The 25608-nt window shown below is 37.3% G+C and overlaps 1 protein-coding gene across 3 annotated transcripts; it reads right to left on the bottom strand.

The window, feature by feature from the left end:
• Positions 1 to 219: 219 nt before the first annotated feature.
• Positions 220 to 25460, bottom strand: LOC115924934 (vicilin-like seed storage protein At2g18540). Of its 3 annotated transcripts, XM_030987847.1 has the most exons (12): positions 17979 to 18107; positions 16623 to 16678; positions 14956 to 15256; positions 14288 to 14458; positions 13704 to 13773; positions 12712 to 12872; positions 6585 to 6680; positions 5530 to 5718; positions 4142 to 4342; positions 3165 to 3277; positions 1866 to 1968; positions 220 to 1021 (listed from the first exon to the last, which is right to left on the bottom strand). In XM_030987847.1, exons 3-12 carry the CDS (start codon positions 15025 to 15027, stop codon positions 749 to 751), a joined length of 1449 nt encoding a protein of 482 aa, XP_030843707.1. In that variant the 5' UTR covers positions 15028 to 15256; positions 16623 to 16678; positions 17979 to 18107; the 3' UTR covers positions 220 to 748. The 3 variants fall into 3 exon arrangements, 1 of the variants encoding a protein (XP_030843707.1); XR_004064488.1 differs by lacking the exons at positions 220 to 1021; positions 1866 to 1968; positions 3165 to 3277; ... (4 more) ...; positions 13704 to 13773; positions 14288 to 14458 and adding exons at positions 19359 to 19618; positions 20115 to 20607; positions 21452 to 21802; ... (1 more) ...; positions 24161 to 24745; positions 25182 to 25460 and having other exon boundaries at positions 15023 to 15256; positions 17979 to 18111; XR_004064489.1 differs by lacking the exons at positions 220 to 1021; positions 1866 to 1968; positions 3165 to 3277; ... (5 more) ...; positions 14288 to 14458; positions 14956 to 15256 and adding exons at positions 15708 to 15719; positions 19359 to 19618; positions 20115 to 20607; ... (2 more) ...; positions 24161 to 24745; positions 25182 to 25460 and having other exon boundaries at positions 17979 to 18111.
• Between the last annotated feature and the right edge of the window lie 148 nt (positions 25461 to 25608).

Raw genomic sequence — 25608 nt, 5'->3', positions numbered from 1 at the left:
GAACAAGCCTTGTGATTAGCTGACCCTGTAACATAATACATTAAGGATGCTACAAAAAATAACAAATCACTTACAACAACATAAAGGGGGGGGGGGGTATGCCTATACATTTAAACAAACAAACTTGGTGAATACCTGTCTAAAATAAAGTGCCTAGATTTTGAGTTAAAAACATTTAATGAAACTGCTTGTTTAATATCCGAAGACCAATTTGATCATGATGTATTACCTAGTATACAAGGCATTTTAGCTGCAAAATAAAAAGTCGTATTTTGCACGCTACTCTGAATATGAAACTAGAGCAGGCAACATTTGCCATATTGCCCTCTTCCAGGTTTTCGACGATGATCTTAGCTTGGTCAATATTTCTGATGTACCCCTCAAGCCCAGTCAATAAAATATAAATATGCACTGTTTACGAAAAGAATATTAGCGTCACATTTTTGAACCATTAAACTCTAAATTCTTGAAAGGATGCAGGGTCAGATTTCTCTGAATCATCCTGCCTTGAAGTGTATACAGGGATGCCAGTTAGAAATGATCAGAGGGCCTGAAAATTAACTTAGAATGAGCTATTTGGTACACAAAAAAGCCTTAAAATATGGTCTGAAAATAACTTGCCAGAGCCTGAAAACTGGCATCCCTGTGTATAGCATTGCAGCAAATCAAACTCTTTTCCCCTCTCATCCAGAACCGGTTGTGACTAGCTGACTAGCTAGAGACCGGTCCTGTGCCGGGCATTTCCTCCTTACCTGGCTGGGGGCGGGAGTGCAGGAGGCTTGGGACGGGGTCTGAATCCCTTCTTCTTCTCCTTGGAAGGTAGTCTCCTCTCGTACGTCTCCCGCGGCCAGAGCAGATAGTAGCTGAAGACCCAAGGGCGTGTCATGCCCTGTGTGGAGCGCATGCCGTTCATGTGGCTTCGCTGTTCATTGTTGCGCTCACGACGCCTCAAAGCCCATAGGCGTCGACTCTCAAGCTTCTTCTGAACTCGCGCACGAGCCTCCTCCTCCATTGCTTGAATCTAGAAATAAATAATAGCAAGTAAATAAACATGGGTCATGTTATTTGAAAGAATGGTTTGGAAAATCTTGCACTGACTGGAAGAATAGAGGGGAGGAGGAGTTCCGTGGATGAGTAGGTTAAGGACTGGGATTTCTGAAAGTGGAATGGATCTTGTGGAGAATGAATTATTCATTACATAGAATATGGGACAGAGAGTTGTGGCATTCCATGGCCACCAACGTAAATATACATCAAATGAAAACATGGGTTCTTCAAAGATACTCCTAACTTCTAATATTCACGGTGATAGACCCCGGGGCAGACCAGCCAAGAAATGGTTAGATTGTGTAAAGGCTGATGGTGCTACTAATGTCCAGGATCCCTCACAGAAGCGACCAGAACGTCACAAGATAGGAAGATCTGGCTTGAGGTCATGAAGCAGAAGCCATCACACATCTCCCAGATGGTGTGCAAGGCTTAGGTCAAGGTCAAGGTAGGTCAAGGTCAAGGGATTCTTCACATCGCAAATTTCAAAGCTTCATTTATCTATATGCACATGTATCACAGAAGGTTTCACTATAAATATCTCATATTTTTGGTTTATGACCTACAGATCAATGCATAATTGTAGACTTGAACTAAAATGAAATGTATATCATAGCCTTAGAAGACAATTTTCATTGTTCAAGCTTGAATTTAAGCATGTCCAACTATTTTTAAACAATACAGTGTTGTAAAACTTTTGATTTCTATCAAATATAGCATTCTCATCGAAATAATCTTTAACAGTTAAGGAGTTGGCTTATCCAAACACACTCTACCGGTATTCATCAAACACAGAAAAGGTCAAAAATCATACTTACTTGTCTTAGTTTCTCCAGTTCCTCTTGCCTCTTTTTCTCAGCCAGGATTTGCCGCTGTCTATCCTTCTCCTCCTCCTCCGCTAGTCTCTTCAGCTCTTCTTTCCTGCAAACACAAGAAACAATATGGAAAGGATCTGTTAACAGTGTTTCTTTAAAGGGATCTGGTAACTTTGTCTCAGATTCTGGATTTAGCTCATGCTGCAATGATAGTTATAAACCTTTAAGTCAGTCAGGAACCCCATGACTTTTACATGCCGATCATCTGTCTGATTATCAAGATATTTGTGATTGGAATTACAAATTTTGAAAACCGTTTGCCAAACGGTTTTCATAACACTACAGTCTATTGGGGAAAACGAGTATGGTATAAAACTGGTCACTCACAGATTTTTACTTTTTTGAGGCACTTCTTGATCATTTTGAAGCGCAATTTTTTTAGGGCATCAATATTACACCATATCACAGACACTGATAACACGTAGGGCCCGGTATCTCATGTATGTCTGTAAGAGCGCTATATAAATGCCAATATTATTATTATTATTATCTCAGATTTAACATTGTTAAACGATCCCTTTAACTTACATGTTTAACCCAATTCTGACTGGGCTTTTTGAAAGCAAGTTTTGACCTAATAGAGACCTGATAGAGCCATTTTCGGAAAACGCCGTTTTTGGACACAAATATATGCAAAATGTTCTTTTTTGTTCAAATTTGACCAGACATGTGACCTTGCAACAGATGTAGAGGTGTTGTGGACAAGTGGATAAGTCACCGGACTGTGGATCACAAGGTCCGTGGTTCATGTCCCGCAGCAGCACTAATGTCCTTTGGCAAGACATTTGCCACTCTCCACCCAGGTGTTAAATGGGTACCCGGTAGGATGCGAAAGCCAATGTGGCTAGATTAGCAAGTGTGCGCATGTAAAAATGACGCCTGGCTGGAATACTCCCCAGGGAGTGGAGAATGTGCATACATTGTGTGCGGGTAAGCCTGAATCTAATGACCGGGGTAATAATATACTTATCTGTAAAGCGCTTTGTGAGGGCCTCCGGTCCTGAAAAGCGCTATATAAGAACGAGCTATTATTATTATTATTATTGTCCGATTAGTGCAAACTTGGTCTAAAATGTTGCGAGACACTTGAAAGGAAAATATCACCAACAAAAACTGTACGAAATATGATTAAATCTTACTGGTTGACAGGTCTGAAATATATATATTCAAATGAGACCAACACTTGTTTAATACATAGGACCGTATAATGTATAGGTGATCGACTACTCATAAAAGCCTTACATCTTTATCTCTTCTTGCTCCTTCTGTCTCTCTGCTTCTTCTCTTGCTTCTCTTCTTCTTGACTCTGCTGCCCTTCGTTCACGAGACAGTCTCTCTAATGCCTCCTGTTCAGCCTGCAAACAACATCATATAAAAAACATTGAAGCCGATTCAACCATTGTAATGGGCAGAAGCAAAGGAAGTTATGGGGGTGTTGGAACATCTCTAAGTTGGACTTAGAAATTATGGAAAGCTGTTAGCATCTATAAAAAATATTTTGTAAAAGTTATTTTAAAAACGCATGAAATGTTGATTCAAATCATTCATATTTTCTATCATCAAGGAGATTTCATGTTCTTGACGTGGAAGTTATAAAAAGTCTAAAATAGTCTGAATATATTTTATTTTAAGGCTGCAAATGGCTCTCCATAATTTTTAAGTCACACTTAGAGTTATAAGTTCGACTTAGGATCTTTGTGAAACACCCCCATGGCACGTAGTTTGCACAGGCACATCTAGAATATTTCCCAAGGGAATAATCTGACAGCAAAACATGAATAAGTCATTAACAATTAACTGCATTATGATAATCGTAAGTATAAACAATTGATAAATCCTAGCATATTGCAATCAGCAACAGAAGTGTTGCAAACACAATTTAGTTGAGGTGTCAGACCCAAAAGCAAAAATCAAAGCTTATCTCTAGCATTTTTTCTTCTTCAAACAATTAGCAACAGAAAGGAGTTGCAAACACAATTTAGTTGAGGTGTCAGACCCAAAAGCAAAAATCAAAGCTTATCTCTAGCATTTTTTCTTCTTCAAACTTGACAACCTGTTTTTCTTTCTTTCTTGTCTATCATTGCAATGCCAATGTTATATAAATTGAAGAAACAACCGGAAAGTTTTATGCCATGTTCTTTTCTGCATGATCAATAAATTTGATTTGAATTGAATTGAATTGAAAATCAAACAATCAAACTATTGAGGTTCTTTCTTACCTGTCTTTCCAACTCCCTTATCCTTTCTTCTTCTTCCTCCATCTTCCTCTGTTCTTCTTCTTCTTCTTGTTCTCGTCTCTCTCTTTCCTCCCTTTCTCTTTCCTCAGCCTCCCACTCAGCCTCCTCTCTCATGCGTCTCCTCTCTGAGGCATCCGCTAGGCGCTCTGCCATCTCACGTTCTCTTTGTCTGGCAGCTTCCTCCTGTTCAAGTTGTAAATATAAGATCATCAGATCATCATTAACCTCAGTGACATTACCAAACATTTTTGCAATTTCCATATATATGATACAGTCAAACCTGCTTTAGTGACCACCTGTCTAATTGAAAATGGTTTCTCATTGAGACATGTACTAAAGGAACCTGTCTACAAAGACCACTTTTTGTTTTTCCCTTGGGCGGTTGCTATAGACAGGTTTGACTGTACAAACAAGAATACAATTAGTATATCATATAACCATCAAAACATAGTAGAGAAGCCAATCATTTCAACATAATTTAACAAAGAATGTTGTAGATTCGTGCAAATAAAAAAGTCAAATTGCTCATGCAATTCACAAAATAAAAAGATAAATGTGTCAATGTGATAGGTTTACAATGAAAAGCCATTATCAAGTGTCTACTACAGAAAAAAATTACACATGCAAGATTACATCTCTGTTTTGAATTCAATACCATCTCACGCTTTCTACGTCTGTCAGCCTCCTTCTGTAAAAGTTGTAAATGTTTTTTTTATAATAAAATAACGTAAGAATACTTCTGTATAGCAATATTTTGAAGGATTTCTAGGTCAAAGTATATGATATAATTATGTATGTAAACTTATTTTGATTCCAATTTGTACGTTTGTAAAATGTGAGCAAAACAAATTTCCAATATTGCACAATAAATTGAATTTGAAACCTTGAAATTGAAATAGAAATATAAGATCATCGGATCATCATTAACCTCAGTGACATTACCAAACATTTTTGTGTTTACCATATATATATGATACAAACAAGAATACCATTAGTATATCATATAAGCATCAAAACATAGTAGAGAAGCCAATCATTTCAAAATATTTAACAATAAATGTTGTAGATTCGTACAAATGAAAAATTCAAATTGCCCCTACAATTCACAAAATAAAAAGATGAATGTGATCATAGGTTTACGATGAAAAGCTATTATAATGTGTCTACTACAGAAAAAAAATTACACAAGATTACTTCTCTGTTTTGAATTACTGTCACAATCTCTGACAAAATTTAACCATAGCCAATCAAATCAATCATTTCTGTAGCCTTAATCGGTCCCTAAAACTTGTAAATGATCCTCTTTCCTAAGCAGCAGCAACTTAGGCCCTGACTGGACAAAGCCCATACATATAGACATATAGACTAACCATTTTCCTTCGTTCCTCTCGCTGCCGTTCCCTTTCTATTTTCTTCTTTTCCATCTCCTCCTTCCTCTTCCTTTCTCGATCATCCCTGGCAGCTCTCCTGGATTCTTGAAGCATCTGCCTTGCTTCTTCTTCCTCCTCCTCTGCTCGTCTGGCTTCCTCTTCTGCATCACGAAGCTGTTCCTCTACCTCCTACAAACAAACAAACAAACAAACAAACAAATAAATAACAAACAAACAAATAAACAAACAAATAAATAAACAAATTGACAAACAAATAAATTACAGCAGTACGATTGGTAGTCCTGTCTGTGATGCTGAATCCCTCTTCACAGATGACATTTTAAAGCTGCTTTAGTGACCACCTGTCTACATGCAAAGACCACATTTTTTTTTTCCTCTTGAAAATTCTCATTGAATCATTTACTAAAGGAACCTGTCTACAAAGACCACTTTTGTGTTTCCCTTGGGCAGTCGCTATAGACAGGTTTGACTGTAGTAGGTTCGAGACATGCTCGTGACAAGTGCTCTGTGTCATTTTCCTACAAAATTCCTAACTTCAACCCTGGACCAAACACTGTTAACTTATCCCTATCTCTATAATTTTGAGAAAATGAAGCTAGGAAGATCTTTGCTGGAGTGTGATAGTCGTAAATCACCAGTAATTCAAACCATGTCCAAAAAGAGATGCATCGAAATGAAGATCCTTTTACATGTATTAAAATCAATGCCAATGAGGGGAGAACAAAATGTACCTGCAATTAAAAAGCTGCTATATGTCCTTATTTGTATGGAGAAAAGTGCAGACACGCATATAGTAATGATTCCTTTATCAGCCTTTATTTTTATAATATTTGTATTATCTACTTATTATTTTTATTCATTTTTTCATCTTTTTCCCCCCGGCCCCTCTTTTATAACAAGTTATTATTATTATTTTTTTTTTTTTTTTTTTTTTGTTTGGGGGGGGGGGGGGGGAGACGGGACAGTGTATAATTACATTTCATTGATTATATAATAACGTGATGGTATGCAGTGTCAGTTGACAATGTACATACCATTTTCTTTCTCCTTTCATCATATTCTTGTCTTCTCTTAGCTTCCACTGCAGCTTTCTTCTTCTCTGCCAATGCTTTCTTCTCTTCTTCTCTCCGCTGAAATCAAAGATATGGATAAAAAACATTTCATAATCTACAGAAAATTTTCCAGCGAAACATTAAATAAATAAACTAGACATAATACTTGTTTAGAACAAGTATAGGTGGGCTGGTCAACTAAAATTTGAGACAAAATAGAGCAAAAATAAGCGAGATACTGCTAAAAAAAACAATGTCATTGATGTAATGATGTCAACGAAATTCACCTTCCTCAGGCATAACACGCAACGTAAGAAATTTCTGATATGTGCCCTTTAATCGTAATTTTCACTATGATGACGTGATAAAAATGAAAAATGGTGTTGACTGAGCTTGTAGAGAATTGTCTTAGCTACATCATATCGAAATTTGGAAGAAAATCGATCAATATTTACAGAGATACAATCAATATGTTACATAAATATGCTGACGTCATTATATGCAAATTCGTATTTTGAGTACCAAGGCCATTATGATTATGTCACGATACACTTAATGGCCAAATGAGACATGGAATCATATTTCCGACTCATACTTTATCTAAATATGAAAAAACATTGAAGGTCATGGTTCATTCCAAAGAGCTATAATAGATTTTGCATAGGCATGTTTTTGCCCATATATGCTATGTGATAAAAGAGCTCGCGCGCACGGACATTTATCTTGAATTGACGCTCATCTTGTTATTAAAGCTAAACTTTAGTACTGGTAATGCGATTGCATTGTGAAAGAAAAGGTGTGAAAGGATCAGAAACAGTTGATCATGTAGCATGTAAGTATTGGTGTGCACTGCAAGGTTCTGGAGTCATCAAAATCATAATAAATTTGACCGAGTCTTGGTAAAGTAACAAAGACTCACATAGAAAGCTATATATGGGACAACACACATGGTGTCGGGGATGGTACTACCTTGGTTTCCTTGTCTTTCTATGCTCATTACTCAGCCAGTATACATTTTCTTCCAAAATTGTTTGGCACATGTCATTTATTTGTAATCTTGAACATTCAGTGTAAGTTTCGTTTGATTCTGTGAGAATTAATTTTTTTTTTTTACCAGTACTGGAGTTTATCTTTAATGGTCATAAAGAGATAAACATGGTATCAAATTCCTCAAAGAAATATGAGAAATATCATGAAAGAAAAAAAAATGGCGATCCTATGTTGTGTAATGGTGTTACGCGCGAAAACGCGCGCGCATGCTCGTACGCGCGATTTTTTATAAAATGCTTAAAATGACCTGAAACGTATGCAAAAAAAATTTGAGACCATTCTGAGAATTTTCAAATTTTGCGCGCGCACTGACGCGCGGACGTACGCGCACGTTTTTTTACCTGAAATTAACCGGACTGATATTGACCTTGATCATGATAAATATGAATGAGAAACACCTTTTGGTTATGAAGATATGATCATGAGATGATTTTCAGAAAATTTCACAAAATGGCGCCTAGATGACGTCATCAGTCAAGGTCAAGGTTGAAAACCTTACCATGTCTTGTCCATATGCCTATACATATGTGTGCCAAATATCAAAGCATTTGATTGAACCATTTCAAAGTTATCTTGCTAACAAAAAAGTGGGTCAAAATAAGAAAAATAAACTAGATTTGTAATACTTGTTAGGAACAAGTATAGGTGGGCTGATCCAACAAAAAATTGAGGCAAAATGAAGAGTACATTTGAGATAGCTTTTTGTCTCAGCTACAACATACTCGAAGTTCAGCGTAAATGAAGCTAAAACGACGTAGAGATTGCTCGCGAAAGACGGGAATGTAGAATCAAGTTTTGAGAAAAAGTCATGTCCCATAGAGAATACACGCAAAATGTGAAAAATTGACATGCCTCCTTTAATCGCAAAAATACGCCATGATGCCTTTGTCAAAATGAAATATCGTGTCGACTGCATTTGTAGAAAATTGTCTCAGCTAGAACATATCAAAATTTTGAAGAAAATCGATCAATTTTTACAAAGATACAATCAACTTTCCAAAAATATGCTGACGTCATAATATGCAAATTGAAATTTTGAGTTTGGAGGCCATTATGATGACGTCATGAGTTAATTGAGGGTCAAATGAGACATGAAATCATATCTCCGATTCATACTCAATCAAAATATGAAAAAATAATTGGGGTCACCTTGCATCCTAAAGAGCTACAATGGATTTTGCATAGGCATGTTTTTGCCCATATATGCTATGTATTACAAGAGCTCGCGCGCACGGAAATTTATGTTTAACGGTCGATCATTCCGTCATTAATAGTCATAAAGAGATAAACATGCTATCAATTTGTTTGTAAAAATATGTGGAATATTATGAAAGAAAAAAATGGCGATTCTATGTTGTGCAATAGTTTTACGCGCGAAAACGCGTACGCATGTGCGTGTGTGCGATTTTTTATAAAATGCTTAGAATGGCCTAAAACGTATACAAAATGATTTTGAGCATTTTAAAATTTTACGCGCGCATTGACACACGGACGTACGCGCGTGTTATTTGACCTGCAATTGACCAGAAGGATATTGACCTTGATCATGATAAATATAAATGAGAAATAATTTTTGGTTATGAAGATATGATCATGAATTGATTTTCGTAAAATTTTACAAAATGGCACCTAGATGACGTCATCAGTCAAGGTCAAGGTTGAAAAAATTCTGTGCTTTGTACATATGCCTATACATATGTGTGCCAAATTTCAAGGCATTTCATCGAGCCATTTTCAAGTTATCTTGCTAACAAAAAAGTGGTTAGAAATAAGAAAAATATTTAATAATATAAATAATAAATAAATAAAGGCAATTCTAACGAAATTATAAGGTGGTCTGTACATTATACAGCCCACCTGATAAATATGGTGGTGGTGGTTATTTTACCTGACCGCTAAGAAAGCATAAATGCTTGTTAGTACTACTAATAATAATACATTACATTTATAATGCGCTTAATACAATGTTTCTAAGCGCAAGAGAAAGAAGAAAGGATCCCTTACCGAACTGAAGGCCTTCGCTAAGCAGTCGCAAAAGCAGTCACAAGCAGTCGATATAAGCAGTCGCAAGCCTTCATTTGCAACATGCATGTCAATGTATTGCTGCAAGCCTTCGAAGGCTTGTAAGCAGTCGATAGGCCTTCCCACAGCCAAGTTAATATGCAAATTAGCTTCGACTGCTTATAATGAAGCTCTAAATAAGCAGTCGACTGCTTATAATGAAGCTCTAAATAAGCAGTCGACTGCTTATAATGAAGCTCTAAATAAGCAGTCGAATGCTTATAATGAAGCTCTATATAAGCAGTCGTGTTTAAACCTTCCTAAGCCTTCGAAGGCTTATAAGCAGTCCGTAGGCCTTCCCACAGCCAAGTTAATATGCAAATTAGCTAAGCCTTCATCATTGACTGCTTATACCTTCGTCGTTGAATCACCTAAACCTTCGTTGTCGACTGCTTATCCCCTAAACCTTCGAGCGTTGTCCACTGGGTACAAACCTTCGACTGCCTATATTACCTAAACCTTCCGTCATCAACTGCAGCTGCGCTAATTTGCTCAAATATATTTGTGAACAAGTATTTACAAAATCAATGGCCATGCAATTTCCTAATCTGTACAGAAAGCAAACTCAATTTCGTATTGTGTAATTGTATTACTCACCTTCTGGACAAAATGAAGATGTTTAAAGTAGCTCCAGCAGCTAGCAGTCCAGTGCAAAGCAAAGTTGGTCGTATTTCTCCAACACAAGAGTGCTTGTGTGGGACTGTAATCTTGGTAACAAAATTCGATCCTTTCTCATTTTGTTAAATTCTTGCTCTAGAATACTCTCAAAATTCTTCTTTCCTGGTGTAAATAATCTACCCCTTATTCCCTATACTGTGGGTTTTACAGGAAGACAAATCTGGCGAAATTGCAAAGTAATGATTGAAATATGCGCCGTTCAGCTCAGCTCAGAGTCTCAGTGAAGATTTGAATTTGAAAATTACCGGTTGGCCTATTCGCCTTCTACCACTAGATGGCAGCACACATTTGGAAACTGAAGGCCTTCGCGGTCTTCTTTAAAAGTGACTGCTTATCTTTGAAGGCTTATTTTCAGCGACTGCTTATCTTGAAGGCTTATTTTCTACTGACTGCTTAATAAGCAGTCAACATTTTTGGACTGCTTATATGAAAGTCTTTGAAGGCTTAGCTCTCGCAAACTAATAAGCAGTCGAAGACTAAAACAAGCCTTCGAAGGCTTATGAAGTCTTTGAAGGCTTTGTGAAGGCTTAGCGAAGGCTTATCGAAGGCTTATTAAGCAGTTTTCTTTGGTAAGGGATAAGGAAGGAAAAGTGAGAAATACTAAAGGAACATGTTAAAAACATTGAATTACAAGTAAACGGCAAAGAAGAATATGGCATTACACAAAATAAGGACCGCATCGAAATTGATTGAAATATGTTAATAAACCAGATATGGACTCAGAATTATAATAAACCACAAATGACATGAAATATTAAATACAACTTATATGCAAACGTAAGCAGCCAGAGGACCTACGGCTTTAGGTCCTCTCCGAGAGACCTGGTAATGAGGATTAATGCCTTACCAAAGGGCACTAGCGCATCGCCTTGGTTTCGAACCCGGGTCGCCGGATTACGAGACCATTGCTCTACCGACTAAGGTATCGCGCCTCCATTGAAAGCACTTTTTAAGTACACTGTAGTTTGAAAAATAATTCATTTGCCATTTTGATTTTATTTCATACCGATTGATTGAAAGACACATGCAAACCATTTGGGAAGACAATTTGCCACTTTCAAACCAGGTGTACCCATTTGCTAGAAAGAAATGCCTTTAAAAAAGTTTGGTGGACTGAAGGTGCAAGGAGTTACACTGATTAACAAATGTGGTGTTTTACAAAGACTAGCCATTACAGTCGTTTCTAACTTTCATCAATTTAGTTGCCAGTTGATGGTCATTTTACCTAGTACAGAAAGAACAAATTCAAATATGGCAAAACATATTTTTTGCAAATATTGTCTTTTTAACGTATTTGGCTTTGTGTTTAATACCCGTAGTGGGATCTATTAAACTTCCAATCGAATCTGAACACACACCATTACATCAAAACATAGTAGAGAAGCCAATAATATCAACACAATAACAAAGAATGTTGTAGATTCGTGCAAATAAAAAATTCAAATGGCTCATGCAATTCACAAAATAAAAAGATAAATGTGTCAATGTGATAGGTTTACAATGAAAAGCTATTATCAAGTGTCTACTACAGAAAAAAAATTACACAAGATTACATCTCTGTTTTTAATTCAATACCATCTCACGTTCTCCCTGTCTGGCAGCCTCCTTCTGTAAAAGTTGTAAATGTTTCGTTTATAATAAAATAACGTAAGAATACTTCTGTATAGCAATATTTGGAAGGATTTCTATGTCAAAGTATATGATATACATTATGTATGTAAACTTATTTTGATTCTTTGTACGTTTGTAAAATGTGAGCAAAAGGAATTTCCAATATTGGACAAAAAATTGAATTTGAAATTGAAATTGAAATATAAGATGATCGGATCATAATTACCCTCAGTGACATTACCAAACATCTTTGTGTTTAACAGCTGGAGAATGTTGTAGATTCGTACGTATGAAAATTCAAATTGCTTATACAATTCACAAAATAAAAATGGCACCCCATTCCCATAAAAAAATTATCTAAATTCATTGGCAAAATATGCGGTATTACAGATGCTCCTTCTCAACACGGCAATATGTTATTTTGATGTGCTCGTTATTAGTTATAATGTTAGACCAAGTCTGCATGCGCCGGCGCAACATATATTCATGTACATCTTTTTAAAACTGAATTACTGGAAAAGACGCTACGTGCAAAAACATTGTTTCGCCATCTCAAGAACGGGCAGCTAATAGCAACAGCACTTCAAATGTAAAACAATACAAGTATTTTGTCATAGGGGTTTGTTAATTCAGGATAAACTTCCAACCCACAGTCTCAAAGTTATTCATGAAAACATTCAATAATTTTAAAGAGAGTGTTAAAACAGACCTGTTTTTCTTGTCTGCGAGCGTCCTTGAGGGCAGCCTTTTCCTTGGCCAGTTGTTTCTTGTTCTTCTTTGCCTCATTCTCTGTCTTGCTCTGTTTCTTGATTTCTTGTTCAATAGCCTCGTCGTCCGTAGCAACAGACAAGCGATCAGTGTCGTTGGGATCTAATGAAGAGCAAGTAAGGAGAAGAAGAATTATAGTTAAATGAAAAACTGTATCACGTTGTTTCCAAGTTATTTTCAAGCAAATATCAAATGCATACTGTTAGATCATCCATGTTGTATGCATGTCCCGTAATTTGATGATTTGTTACCTCCAATAAACTTTAGTATGGTACACAATGAATAATGTATGTCCATGCATCTAAGTATAAATCCTCCAAGTAATCACAAATCTATTGATACATTCAGGGGTGATAGTGATCACTAAAAAAAAAAATTCTAAAAAAATAGCCACTGGTTGCTCTAAATATTGGTCTCTCAAAAAATGTAAAATCTGTAGATTTGTGACCACGATTTAAACGTCCCTTGAGAAACCAATGCCAGGAATGGTTAAAGGAACTAGTGGCATGAATGGCCTGCCATAGTCCGACTGAAAGTAAATCTTAGTCTTAATTGTGAAACAGGCCCCTGCTTTAGCAATCAGGGCTCTAGTCGTCTTATAAAGGGTTATGATTAATCCGAACCAATCACACAACCTCAAATCAATCGCAATTAAGTTTAAAGTCCCAACTCCTATGTAGAGTACATTGTTGCGATTGATATCAATTAATTGCAAATGTTTACAAGAGGGGGCCCAGCTGTACTAAAAGACCCCCTCTCTATAAAGACCATATTTTCCCTCTCTCTTGAATAGTGATACATCAAAATATGTATTTAAGGACCATACATAACCAAACCAATTTTCTTGTCTCTCTTGAGAGGTCTTGATATATACAGGATATATCTGTAGTAATATAGTCTATCATCGATCTATTCCCGCATTTCAATATTTACCTCTTTCTTCTTCCTTTGGTTCCTCCTCAGCATTTAGATTGATGTTAGCTTCAGCTAGTTGCTCAGCGAGCTGGTACGTAGAAGACCAGAAAATAATATCAAAACAATGTCAAATCTTGACCCCTTCAAATGTAATAAAAATGTTACATAATCTAATCACTGTAATTCTATTTCAATCTTATCCTTCGCATAGAAATCTTCTTCCCAATCTAATTAAATCTAATATAATCTAATCATTTCCATATGTAATCCATTCTTTTCAAATGAAATCTAGTATAATTCTCCAATCTAAAGTAATTACCCCATTAAACCAATTCACATTTCTCTTTCCTGGATGGACACAATATCAAGAAGAAGGCAATATCTATGCCAGTCAATCAGTCAATTCAAATCCCCTGAATCTAATTCATTTTCACCAATCCAAACTTATCAAACCTAATCCGCTATTTATGAAGATGAGCCAATCCACTCAAATCTCATTCAACCCATGCTCATTCCTAGCTTAATGATCTCATACAATTCTACTGGATGTGCCATATTATGGCAGAAAAGAATAAATGTAATGAAATAATCGCCACTCTTACCTCTTGCTGAATCATCTTAGCTATCTCATCTTCTGAGGGTCCTTCATATGCACTACCCCGGGGATTGTCCACAAAGTCTACACCCTCAAACTTCCTGCTGGGGCTTGAACCACCGCCCTTCTTCCCTCGTCTTCCTTTCTTGGCCTTGGGGCTTGAACTTCTCTTCTCAGGCTAGATACAAATTAATATGCATTAAATCAGATTTAGTCAAATTTGCCTTCTTTATACTGCAAGTAAGTGCTAAGGAAGTTTTGTTAGATTATCAAAAGAGAAATGTTTGGAGATTCCTTCACTTTTATTTGATACATACCAAGCAACAATTCAATAACCTAAGCTCCTGCAAGTTCCTTCATTATTAATTTTCAGAGTGAAAAGATAAGTAAATGAGAGATGACAAAATGCTGTCAATAGTGATGACAGTATACACCAAAACATTGATCAAGACAACATTAACTTACCTACAATGTTTTGGATAGTCCTTATTTCTTGCACCGCATAGTAAATTGGAAGCAAACTTTTAGAACTTGTTTTCATATCCTTTCACTTCTTTTGAATGATATATGTATACTTCAGATATTCATATGATCTGGTCTTGGCATATATTATTTTGATCCCTGATAATAAAATATCTCTATTTTGAATATCAAAAAAAAAATTCCACATCTTACCTTCGGAATGGATGAGCCTGTCTGTTTCTTGGAGACCATGCTCTGCAATCCACTCAAGTCAACCTTAGCCATTTTCTTCTCCTCAGTCTTTGCTTGAACCTTGACCTTCCCTACAGCAGACTTCACTCTGGCCGAGGGCGGGGTAGGGGTGTGGAGTACAACCGGAGGGCAGCTTTGGGGGTGATGATCATAGGCTTTGGGGTAGGGGGCTTGGGGGAGTCTGCTATCACAGGTTGAGGCGGGGCGGGGCTGTGACTGGTTGAAGGGCGCGACGGGATGGATGAAGGCCTGGTGTTTTCCTCTGTAAGATGAGGCAAGAAAAGTATCAAAATATAAAGTTTTTAAAATATTTTAGATTATAGACATCGTTACTAATGGTTTACTATCTTATGCATACTTTTTGACTGAGTGATCTTGTGGACACAGGAACTTGCCCAAGTAAATTTGTCCAAAAAAGCTACAATTAATGAGGGTAAGAATGATTGAACTACAAGTAACAACAAATCATGATATGAAATGAATTATTGACCATAACAAATATCAACAGTAAATAATTCAAAGTAATTTGATGGAAGCCATCAAATAGGACGATAGTCAAACCTTTGTCATAGATTTGAAATAAACGAAGTAGAAAACTGTTTACGTGTAGCTGCCAGTCGAAAGGAGTACAACTATCAATGTTACCAGCAGATTTCAATGTATGTAATTCAAAGAAAGGCTTGAGGATTAAACAAAAAAAGATAGAAAATGTGTGGTGTTTTCCTCTGTAAGATTGAGGCAAGAAAAGTATCAAAATATAAAGTTTTTAAAATATTTTAGATTATAGACATCGGTACTAATGGTTTACTATCTTATGCATACTTTTTGACTGAGTGATCTTGTGGACACAGGAACTTGCCCAAGTAAATTTGTCCAAAAAAGCTACAATTAATGAGGGTAAGAATGATTGAACTACAAGTAACAACAAATCATGATATGAAATGAATTATTGACCATAACAAATATCAACAGTAAATAATTCAAAGTAATTTGATGGAAGCCATCAAATAGGACGATAGTCAAACCTTTGTCATAGATTTGAAATAAACGAAGTAGATAACTGTTTACGTGTAGCTGCCAGTCGAAAGGAGTACAACTATCAATGTTACCAGCAGATTTCAATGTATGTAATTCAAAGAAAGGCTAGAGGATTAAACAAAAAAAGATAGAAAATGTGAAATGTACCATGCATAATAACAAACTCAATGAGCAAAGCCAACAATGGAAGTTGCAACTCATTGTAACAAAATACTTAAAAATATAATACATGAAGAGTTTATATAAAATTCCAAAAGGAGCTAAATCTACTTTTGATGAAAATTGAGTTATTGATATCAGAACATTGTTCACTTAAGTACCCATCTTTCAACAAAACTATCTACCTAAATTTGGGAGCAATTATGAAAAAATGCACCTTCTAATATCACTTTTCCATAAACGCAAGTACAAAATCTGGTAAACAAATCCTTTTTTCTCTGAAGGTACACAAATGGATTTAGCTCCTTTTGGAATCAAACTCTTCATATGTGGATGTTCATGCTTTGGCCATGTCGGCACCTGACAAAATATGAGACACACTGTCATATCTACATATGTATGGTATGGCTGTAAATGCAAATGGCTCTCACCAGATTCTTGGACTATACCAACTCCTTCACCAAAAGTTGCAAAGTGTCTCCATCACCTAGAAAAATGAAAACAGAGATTATATTTTAGATTACAAATTTGTTTTGTCAGTTTCTGCTGAAAACTGTGCTACTCTACTAGCTACTTTCTTCGTTTAAAGGTAAAGACCAGTTATGGTCATGCGATTGCATTGTGAAAGAAACGTTGTGGAATCGATCAGAAAAGGTTGATCATCTAGCATCTAGCATCTGCAAGGTTCTGGAATCATCAAAATGATAAGAAATTTGGCCCATTCTTCGTAAAGTTACAAGCACTATGCACAGAAAGATGTATATGGGACTACCCTATATCTCTCACAGACCATGAGAGAAACAAATTTACCAAATATATGAATTAGTAGGCGGTTTCCCGGCAAATTTTTTATCATCATGTATTAGTCAAAACATATTCTTTCACATGATTGGTAATGAGAGCTTCCATTTCATTTTTGGAAATTGGGGCGTTCCCAATACTGGTCTTTACCTTTAATCAATGCAAAATATTGTTATTCTCTTCCCACAAGCATATGGAACTAATCTTGATTATTGCTTCACCTCTATTCCTCCTAATTTGATAGATGGTGCCATAAAAATCCCTACGGGCAAGTAGTAATAGTAATAATATTAATGATAACGATGATGATGATGATGATGATGATGATGATGATGATGATGATAATGATGATAATGATAATGATGATAATGATAATGATGATGATGATGATGATGATGATGACGATGATGATGATGATAATAATAATGAAAATGATACTACTACTAATAATAATAAATCATAATAATTAATAACAATAACTAAAAAAAGAAGAAGATAATGTATTTAATGAAAATAGTGGATTCTTGTATTACATTCATGTCCGGCACATTGGCGCTCCTGGCCCTCCATCTATTTCCATTCCAGTCCAAGCTATATTTCCCATACATTAATGATAACAATAACAGTTTTATATCAGATGATTTTATTAATTAGCAAGCCCTACAACAGCTTGGAACAGATAAATTATATAATGATTTCTTTTTCAAAATGTAGATTCATGTACCTTACACCAAATGATCAAATACCACAGACTTGCCCTATTATTATAATTTCGTAAGGCTTTAAAGACCTTCTGCACTAGTTTGGCCAGGGGGGATTAGACCTCCCTGCAAGGTCACTGACAGGTGGTTATTTCATCAAATCAGCCCTCAATTAACATAAGAAATAAGGATCATGGGGACCAACAGGCACCAATTGGGCATTGTTTGCTATACAGAGGGAGCAAGTACTTATAAGTAGTGCAGTGTGGCTTTAAGATCGGTTACCTTGTCCATGATGAGCAGGCTGTTCTTGCAATCCTTCTGTAGGACTAGGACCTATCTCCTCCTCCTGAATGTTATCCTCTCCTAGGCCAGTAGACCTGACTGAACCTGAGGTACCAGGTCTGCTACGGCTTGACTACAACAAGAAGAATATCCTGGGTTTATATGGCACCTACTACATCGACGATGTCTCTAAGCGCTTTACAGGTCATAAATCATTAATCGGATTCAGGCTTGCCTGTACACAATCAGGGGTGATAGTGAGCACTAAAAAAAAAATTGTTCTCAATTACCCTCCTCTTGGCTAAGAAAAAATAAATAAAAATAAAGAAAAGGTTCAGGGGGGAAAAAATGGCATCTAACAACGTTCCCCCCTATGAGTAAGAAACTGGGGAAAAAATCAGGATAAATAGGGGTAAAATCAGGGGGGGGGGGGAATTTGGAAAAAAATCTGGAAAAAATATCGGCAAACCGAATTTAAATCAGATAATTATCAGGCCTGACACAATGTAAGCACATTCTCCACTCCCGGGGAGCATGTTAGACCCTCAAAATGTTGAGCAAATTACAATGAATCCCGCATTCTATCGGATACCCACCTAGATTAAGAGTAGCAAATTTGTATTATTATCTTGTACAACAAATAGCAGAAAAAAGAGACTCTTCCAAAATCATATTGTTCATATTCCCTATCCACTCAATAATGTCAACTTGTTCGTTATTCAAAAATAAATATCTCTTTCAGAAAAATGCTTCATTAATAAATTTTGTATTGCACAAATTGTAAACAGAAAGATGTGAGCAATGGACTTGGCGATTAAGAATAACAATAAACATACCCTGCGACTAGATATCAACAGCTGTAAACAAAATATATATGTAAATACATTTCAAAATTAATATCAAAGACAAAATTAATTAGAAAGCTTCGAGATATATTTTCCTATCTTTGCCTATAGGGCATAGAATTAAATGTTATCATATAATTCACAGACATGATTTATAAATACTTACAGCTCATATCTTCCTATTGACTGGCAAATAATAACTTGATAAGAAACCACATTCGATAAACTACTTATAGAATTAAAACGGTCTGAAGTTTACCAATGATTAAGCCCATCTGCACTAGTTTGGCCAGGGGTATTATACCTCCCTGCAAGGTCACTGACAGGTGGTTATCTCATTAAATCAGCTTTCAATTAATATAGAAAAAGGGGATCATGGGGGACCAAAAGGCACCAATTAGGCAATGTTTGCTATATAGAGGGCGCAAGTAGCTATAAGTAGTGCAGTGGGGCTTTAAATAATTAAGAACTCGATGGAGGTATGAGAGAGAGTAGGTAAGGGAGAGGAAGAGAGGAAAAAACTAAAGACACATACCTGTCTAGATTTGGCAGAGCTTGTTCGTGTTACACCAGAGGATGGCCTACTCCTGGCTAGCACCGCCTCCTCCTCCCCTCCGATGCCCCCCAACCCTGGCCACTGGTCCCCCTCTGGGGTGGGGTAGACCTCAGGGAAGATCTGGTCTGTGGGGTGTACATCCTGGGCGGGATAGAGGATGCTCTTGATTGGCTCCTAGGATCAGCAGCCTGTGCAAAGACTTGCCCACCTACATCAATATCTCCACCAATATCATCAACCTAGGCAAAACAAGAAAATACAGAAAAACAAAATGAGTGAATATTTTTGTTAGTGCCCTTACTTTGGGTTAAGTTTTTTTATTTACGGTTTTGATCTACATCAATGATTTATTCAAAGTAATATCTTTGTTTAACAACACAAGCAAATACGATATGTCACAATACAGGCGAGTTGAAAAATTGACAGCAATTACATTATTTTTCACAATAAATTGCCTGAAATGTGAATGCATAATTTTAAAGGAGACATAAAAAGAATTTTTAAAAATTACATTTACAAAAAAACATCAGTCCTCACAAATACATTTATGTTCCTTTCCACTGCATTATCTCTCACTCACTCTCTCTCTCTCTCTCTCTCTTTCTCCCTCTCTCTCTCTATATATGTATCTCTCTCACTTGTTATCGTTTATTTCTCCCTTTCTCTCTGCTATCTCCTTAGAGCTCACATTATTTTCTCTATTTCTCCCCTTTCTTTATAGTTCACCGAGCTTACCTGTGGAGGTAGGGCAGCATCAGGCTCCAGGTCATCGACCCCTAACTCTGCAAGATCTTCAGACTGCCAATCATCATCCTCCCCTTCACCTACAGCATCCTCCTCCATCCCATGCTTGGATCGCACCCCTGCAGATGACTTCCTACTCCTGGTACCCCTTGAGCTCCTCCCATCAATGACATCTTCCGCAGGTTCTGCGCTGCCCTGTGTCCTCCTGGAGCTTGGTCTGCTCGAGCGAGGTCTGGAGGATTGCCGCAAGTGTGACATCACGGAAGCAGCCCTCTCCTCCTCATCCTCCTCCTCCTCCTCATCATCATCCTCCGTCTCCTCCTCTTCTTCCGTTGGCAGTGATGCTGTTCGCGGATGTGGGGAGTATGGTGGGAAAGGGGCACTCACTGGTCGGCCGAGGTATCCACCAGATTTCAAAGATGCTGTGAGATCTCTGAGAGACAGAGGCGTGCCTGACCTGAGGCTTGTAACTGATCTGGTTGACCTGTCAAGAAAGATTATCTGATTAGTTTTGATAACTGGCAGCACAATGGACTACATGTACATGAACAATATAAAGAAAGGGCAAGTCCAATCCATTTGCAGATTGAATTGAATACATAGAGAACAAGGCTTTCTGCTATTAACCTTACGGTCACCTGAGCTGATGAATGTAGGGGCCTTACAATGGGTTGGACTCGCCAGTCTATGAGGGGTATAATATTACACGTTGATATATATTTGCGTCTAATGCATACAGTGTATATGATCTATCAGCAAATGCATCAATCATCAGCAAGTCATCGCTCACATTATTGGTTTATTTACGGAATGTAGAAGACCGTCTCAGTGTGCATTCCTATGATCAGATGATTTTGATGTTCTCAATCAGAGCAACTGCACCTGTAAATCCTAACTATAATGTTAAACAAAGAAAATGTTAGGCAATGTTTATTGGCACTGCAAGCTTCTGCATGAAGTGTTCTCACAATCTATTACAGAGATAAAGATTTCATCTGTACTCTCTTATTTCTTAAACAGATCCCACTGAATTAACTCCCTGCATGCAGCTTGAAACTTGAAGCCAGCATCATTTGCATACATGTACAGTTATTGTACACCATAAAATGTACCTGAAATGATTTTTAGCCAATTCCCCTCCTGCAGAAGATATCAAGGAATTGTTTTATTATTTTTCTTGCAACTTGTCATATCCAAAAGAGAAAAATCATAATAAAGCATCTGCAAATGGCCTAAAAAAGCATCTGTGAATTAGTGTGCCTCTTGCCAGGACTTTGAATGTCCTAAAAAAGCAAACAATTAATCTGAAGATTTTCATGTACATTTACCTTGCAGTATCAGGTCTGGCCATCAAATTTGATTCCACAGATTGTGCAGTGGAACTCCTTGGAGCAAATCGTAGATTATTTTCTCCACCATTGCTTAGCTCAGTCTTGCCTTGTGTTAGAGCATCAGCATTGCTCAAGCTCTCTGTTTCTGCCCGACTCCCCCATGCTCGGTTTCTGGGCTCTGTTCCAACTGGATGTAGGAATTCCATCTTGGGCGGCACGCTGTCATCCTCCTGTGGCCATGTGTCAGTCTCATCCTCATCAAGTCTTTGATGCACATCTTCTCCTTCCTCTTCCTCATATAGGACCGGTGTAGAGCCATACGACAGGGATGATACAACGTTCCTTACACTAGCAAAAACATTAAAAAAAGGTAACTTTAAGAAGATTTAAACTTTAATATTTTTTTAGTTTAGCAGAACTTTTTATTGTACTAAAATTTAAAGTACAATATAACTTTTTATTGTACTAAAATTTAAAGTACAATATAACTTTTTATTGTACTTTAAAATTGTACAATATAAAAGTCCTGCTGAACTAAAAGAATATTCTGAGCACTTGACTTCAGCTACAATATGTATAATTTGCACAGAAATTGCTTGGTGTTCAAATTTTTAGCTGCCCGACCAGAGAAGCAAACATGTGACCAAATGCTGCTCATAAATATATCTGTCATACTACTTGTACACTGTACATGCCCCCCCCCCCCTTTTTTTTTTGGTTGCTTTTCTTTGCCTTGCCTTGCCTTTAAAGATATTTCTTCCCAGTCCTGTGTGGGTTAATTTCTTATTGTTGTTTTTCATATTACTTATATTTTGGGACAGTTAACAAAAGAATGTGAAACATAGAGGGGAAATGGGACATAAAGAAAGACATAAAGAGAGAGAGAGAGAGAGAGAGAGGGGAGGGAGGGAGACAGACAGACAGAGAGAAAGAGAGGGAGAGGAGAGAGAGAGAGAGGGGAGAGAGAGAGAGGGGAGAGAGAGAGAGGGGAGAAGAGGGAGAGACAGAGAGAGAGACACAGAGAGAGAGATAGACACACAGAGACAGAGAGAGAGAGAGACATAGAGAGTTACAGAGAGATAAGGAGAGAGAGAGAGAGAGAGAGAGAGTGAGACCATGAAAGATTGTGCTCGACTTACGCTGCTTTGGTCTTCAAGTCTTTGAGGTAGAAGACAAAGTCACCGCCGGGCTGTATCCTATAATCCACACCAACATCATCATCTTCTTGCCGTTGAAACTTGAAGCAAGACGTGTCGTAGTCCGAGGCCAGAGACTCAATATCATCTCCAATCTGGAACAACAAAAAGAGTGAAATATGAGTAAGGGTAAAACGTATATGTATACTCATTTAGTAGTTCAGTAATCTACATTTGTTATGACTTAGGCTGGCAGAATAAAAAGTACATCTACACTTATGAACAAATTAATGCCTTTTTCAGTATATAGTTTTCATTGGGAGATCATGACTCAGGGGTTTACATTTGGGGTCAGTTGATGGATCTACATGTAGTGTGAGCACTGGATAACATGTAATGTGATATCGATAGTTCACAAATGTACCATTACATTTAATGTTCTATATTATGTGGGGTAACAAATAATGGGGTCATTCAATATGTATACATGTACCGTATTTGGCGGCAAAGGCCGCAGTATTTTTGGAAGAGAAAATATCAAAAAGTCGGGGTGCGGCCTGAACGACAAAAGAGTGAAAAAAAAAAAAAAAACGAAAGTCAAAACCAACACGATTTTGCACGTATGGGACTAAAAACGGTAAAATAACAATACTACTATGGTACAGGACATTTCCAAACATCTTACCGACAATTTTATCTTGCATTGTTGACATGAAGACGAAAATAAACGTCCTAACACAACATTTGCCGATAGATCTTGATCTAAGTTCGTGCTAATGCATTGCAAAGGTAAAGGAAGGGACAGTCGAACGGAGCTGCCAGGAACATCCATCCGAAGTCGCCATTTTGTTTTTCCATTTCATGCAGTTTCGCATTACACCGTACATTGTGATAGGGGTATATCGGACACCAAATCTGCCTGCGATCACTTTTTTAGCTAAACTTCCGGTAAATTATAAGAATATGGATGAATTTGGTATCAGTTTGTAAAAAAAAAATAGTGTTTTTCGAGAAAATTATGATTATTTTGTTTTGTCCGTTTTTTTTTTTTTCCTTTTGTTTTGTTTTTTTCCCTCTTTGAAATGTCAAAGTTGGGGGTGCGGCCTATGCGGCGGTGCAGCCTTATCGCCGGCAAATACGGTATATATATTTCTACAAAGGAAAAAAAAACATAACATATTAAAGGAAACCTCAACCCAAGGAATAACTAATTCACTTATTCTACGATTTATTTTATTATTGCCATTAATTTACAAGATTTCCCACCAAAGTTTATGAAAGGAGCATAAAGCAAAAATAATGTACAGTTTCTCAGCATGACATGCATGGGCATCGCCATTTTCTTGAAAAATTGACGTTCTACATGTATGTGAAGTCGTTTATCAAGTAAATGTGCTAAGATTTATGGATGCTCCATTCCCAGGTGTGTGTGGTGATGAAGCATTTCATTCACCTGCTATTATCCTTATATTAGTATGTTGACTGATAATCATTTGGGAAATTTTGATTGATTTAAACCAATTACAATCTTTATCACACAAACTTTAATAGTGTTGATGCTTGTATTTACCTCAGAGCCATATTGCATGACACTATTAGTTAATCTTTTGAAAGACCGTAGATTGGTTGCCCACTCGTCCAAGTTCACAGCCTCAGGATCAACATAATAACATTTCTGCTCCGGTACCGAGTACGCTACATTCTTGGGCGATGTGAAGATCATGAGGGCACCCTTCCTGGTTGTCAGGGTTTTTGGCAACGCTGAACTTTTCTTCTTCGACAGGGTCTGACTCTGAGACGAAGGGCGAGACGATGGAGCACTCTTTGCTCGCTGATGAAACCGATGGGGCCTGATCCCCACCCCCAGGCCGGGTCGGTGCTGCTGTTTGTGGGCACGGATAACACCTGTCCGAGGGCGAGACTTCATCAAGCCATGCGGATGAGAATACTCTGTGCCTTCAGTCTTCTTCTTGATGATGTCAGCCAAGCTTTGCTCTGCTGCCTTGGAGTGTTCAGGGTATCTCTTGGATGCCTCGCGAAGAATGCTCTTGATCTGAGAGAGTTGGGACTTGATGCGGATTGGAATGTGCACCCGTTTCTCCAGATGATCATCCGACTCACCGTCTAGATTTGATCTGTTTGGCAGCAGCTTGGACTGTGGGGAAAAAAGGAATATATGTACATGTACAAGCAATAACTTTGAAACTGAAAGTAACATGAAATAATGAAAACTGTAATCTTAGTTTACGGTCACTAACTGAACACACACGCGCCCGCACCCCACCATCGGTAGGGTATGCAATTGTATTGTGCTGCAGTTTGCCGTGAATCCCGTTAGAAAGTGCATAGATTTATAAGTCTTTGCTTTTAGGAAAAATACTCCAAAAAAGATAAGAAAATTGACATGAAACAGGTAACAAACATTATTAAATTTTACATTTTGACCTTTTTTTTAAATTTTGACATTTGATGAATATTTACTTCATTTTGGGTATGTTTTAGTAGGGTATCTCCACGTCGGAGTTGTGGGTCAAAGTTTGGATAGACTTCTGAACTAGCGCCCTGGCCTAAAACTTGTTGAGTTAGCTCACCTTATTTCCAATTCCATCATCAAGTTCTTTCTGCAAATCACCATCCCAGGAGCCACATCCATGGGCCAGAGTACTGAAAACTGTAGCTGTTTGAGTAGCCATCCTGCACCTGGAATCTGGCTGGATATTGCACTTTGAGTTTGACTTAGCCTCTATCTACTGGCTGTACTGTAGCTATGTAGCCAGTCTTCATCTCTCTCCCTCCGCTTCTTTTTTCTAGCCCAGGCCCATATCATCAGTGCCCATGCAGGCTCCGGCTCGATAATACAAATAAATAGACCCTAGCCTATGATTAAACTGTTTAAATCTTAAGTCTTAGGATAAGTGAATAGGCTGGTAATTTTTGTTGTCGTTGTTGGCGTTCACTCGTTCAGAATATTTACCTTTACTCTAGAGACTGTAGTAAACTACAGTCTCTAGAGTAAAG

Source organism: Strongylocentrotus purpuratus, unplaced genomic scaffold (assembly GCF_000002235.5).
Source record: "Strongylocentrotus purpuratus isolate Spur 01 unplaced genomic scaffold, Spur_5.0 spur5_scaffold_17, whole genome shotgun sequence".
Classification (NCBI taxonomy): Eukaryota; Metazoa; Echinodermata; class Echinoidea; order Camarodonta; family Strongylocentrotidae; genus Strongylocentrotus; species Strongylocentrotus purpuratus.
Note: the sequence above shows the minus strand (reverse complement) of the source record. Positions and strands in the feature narration are given on the sequence as shown.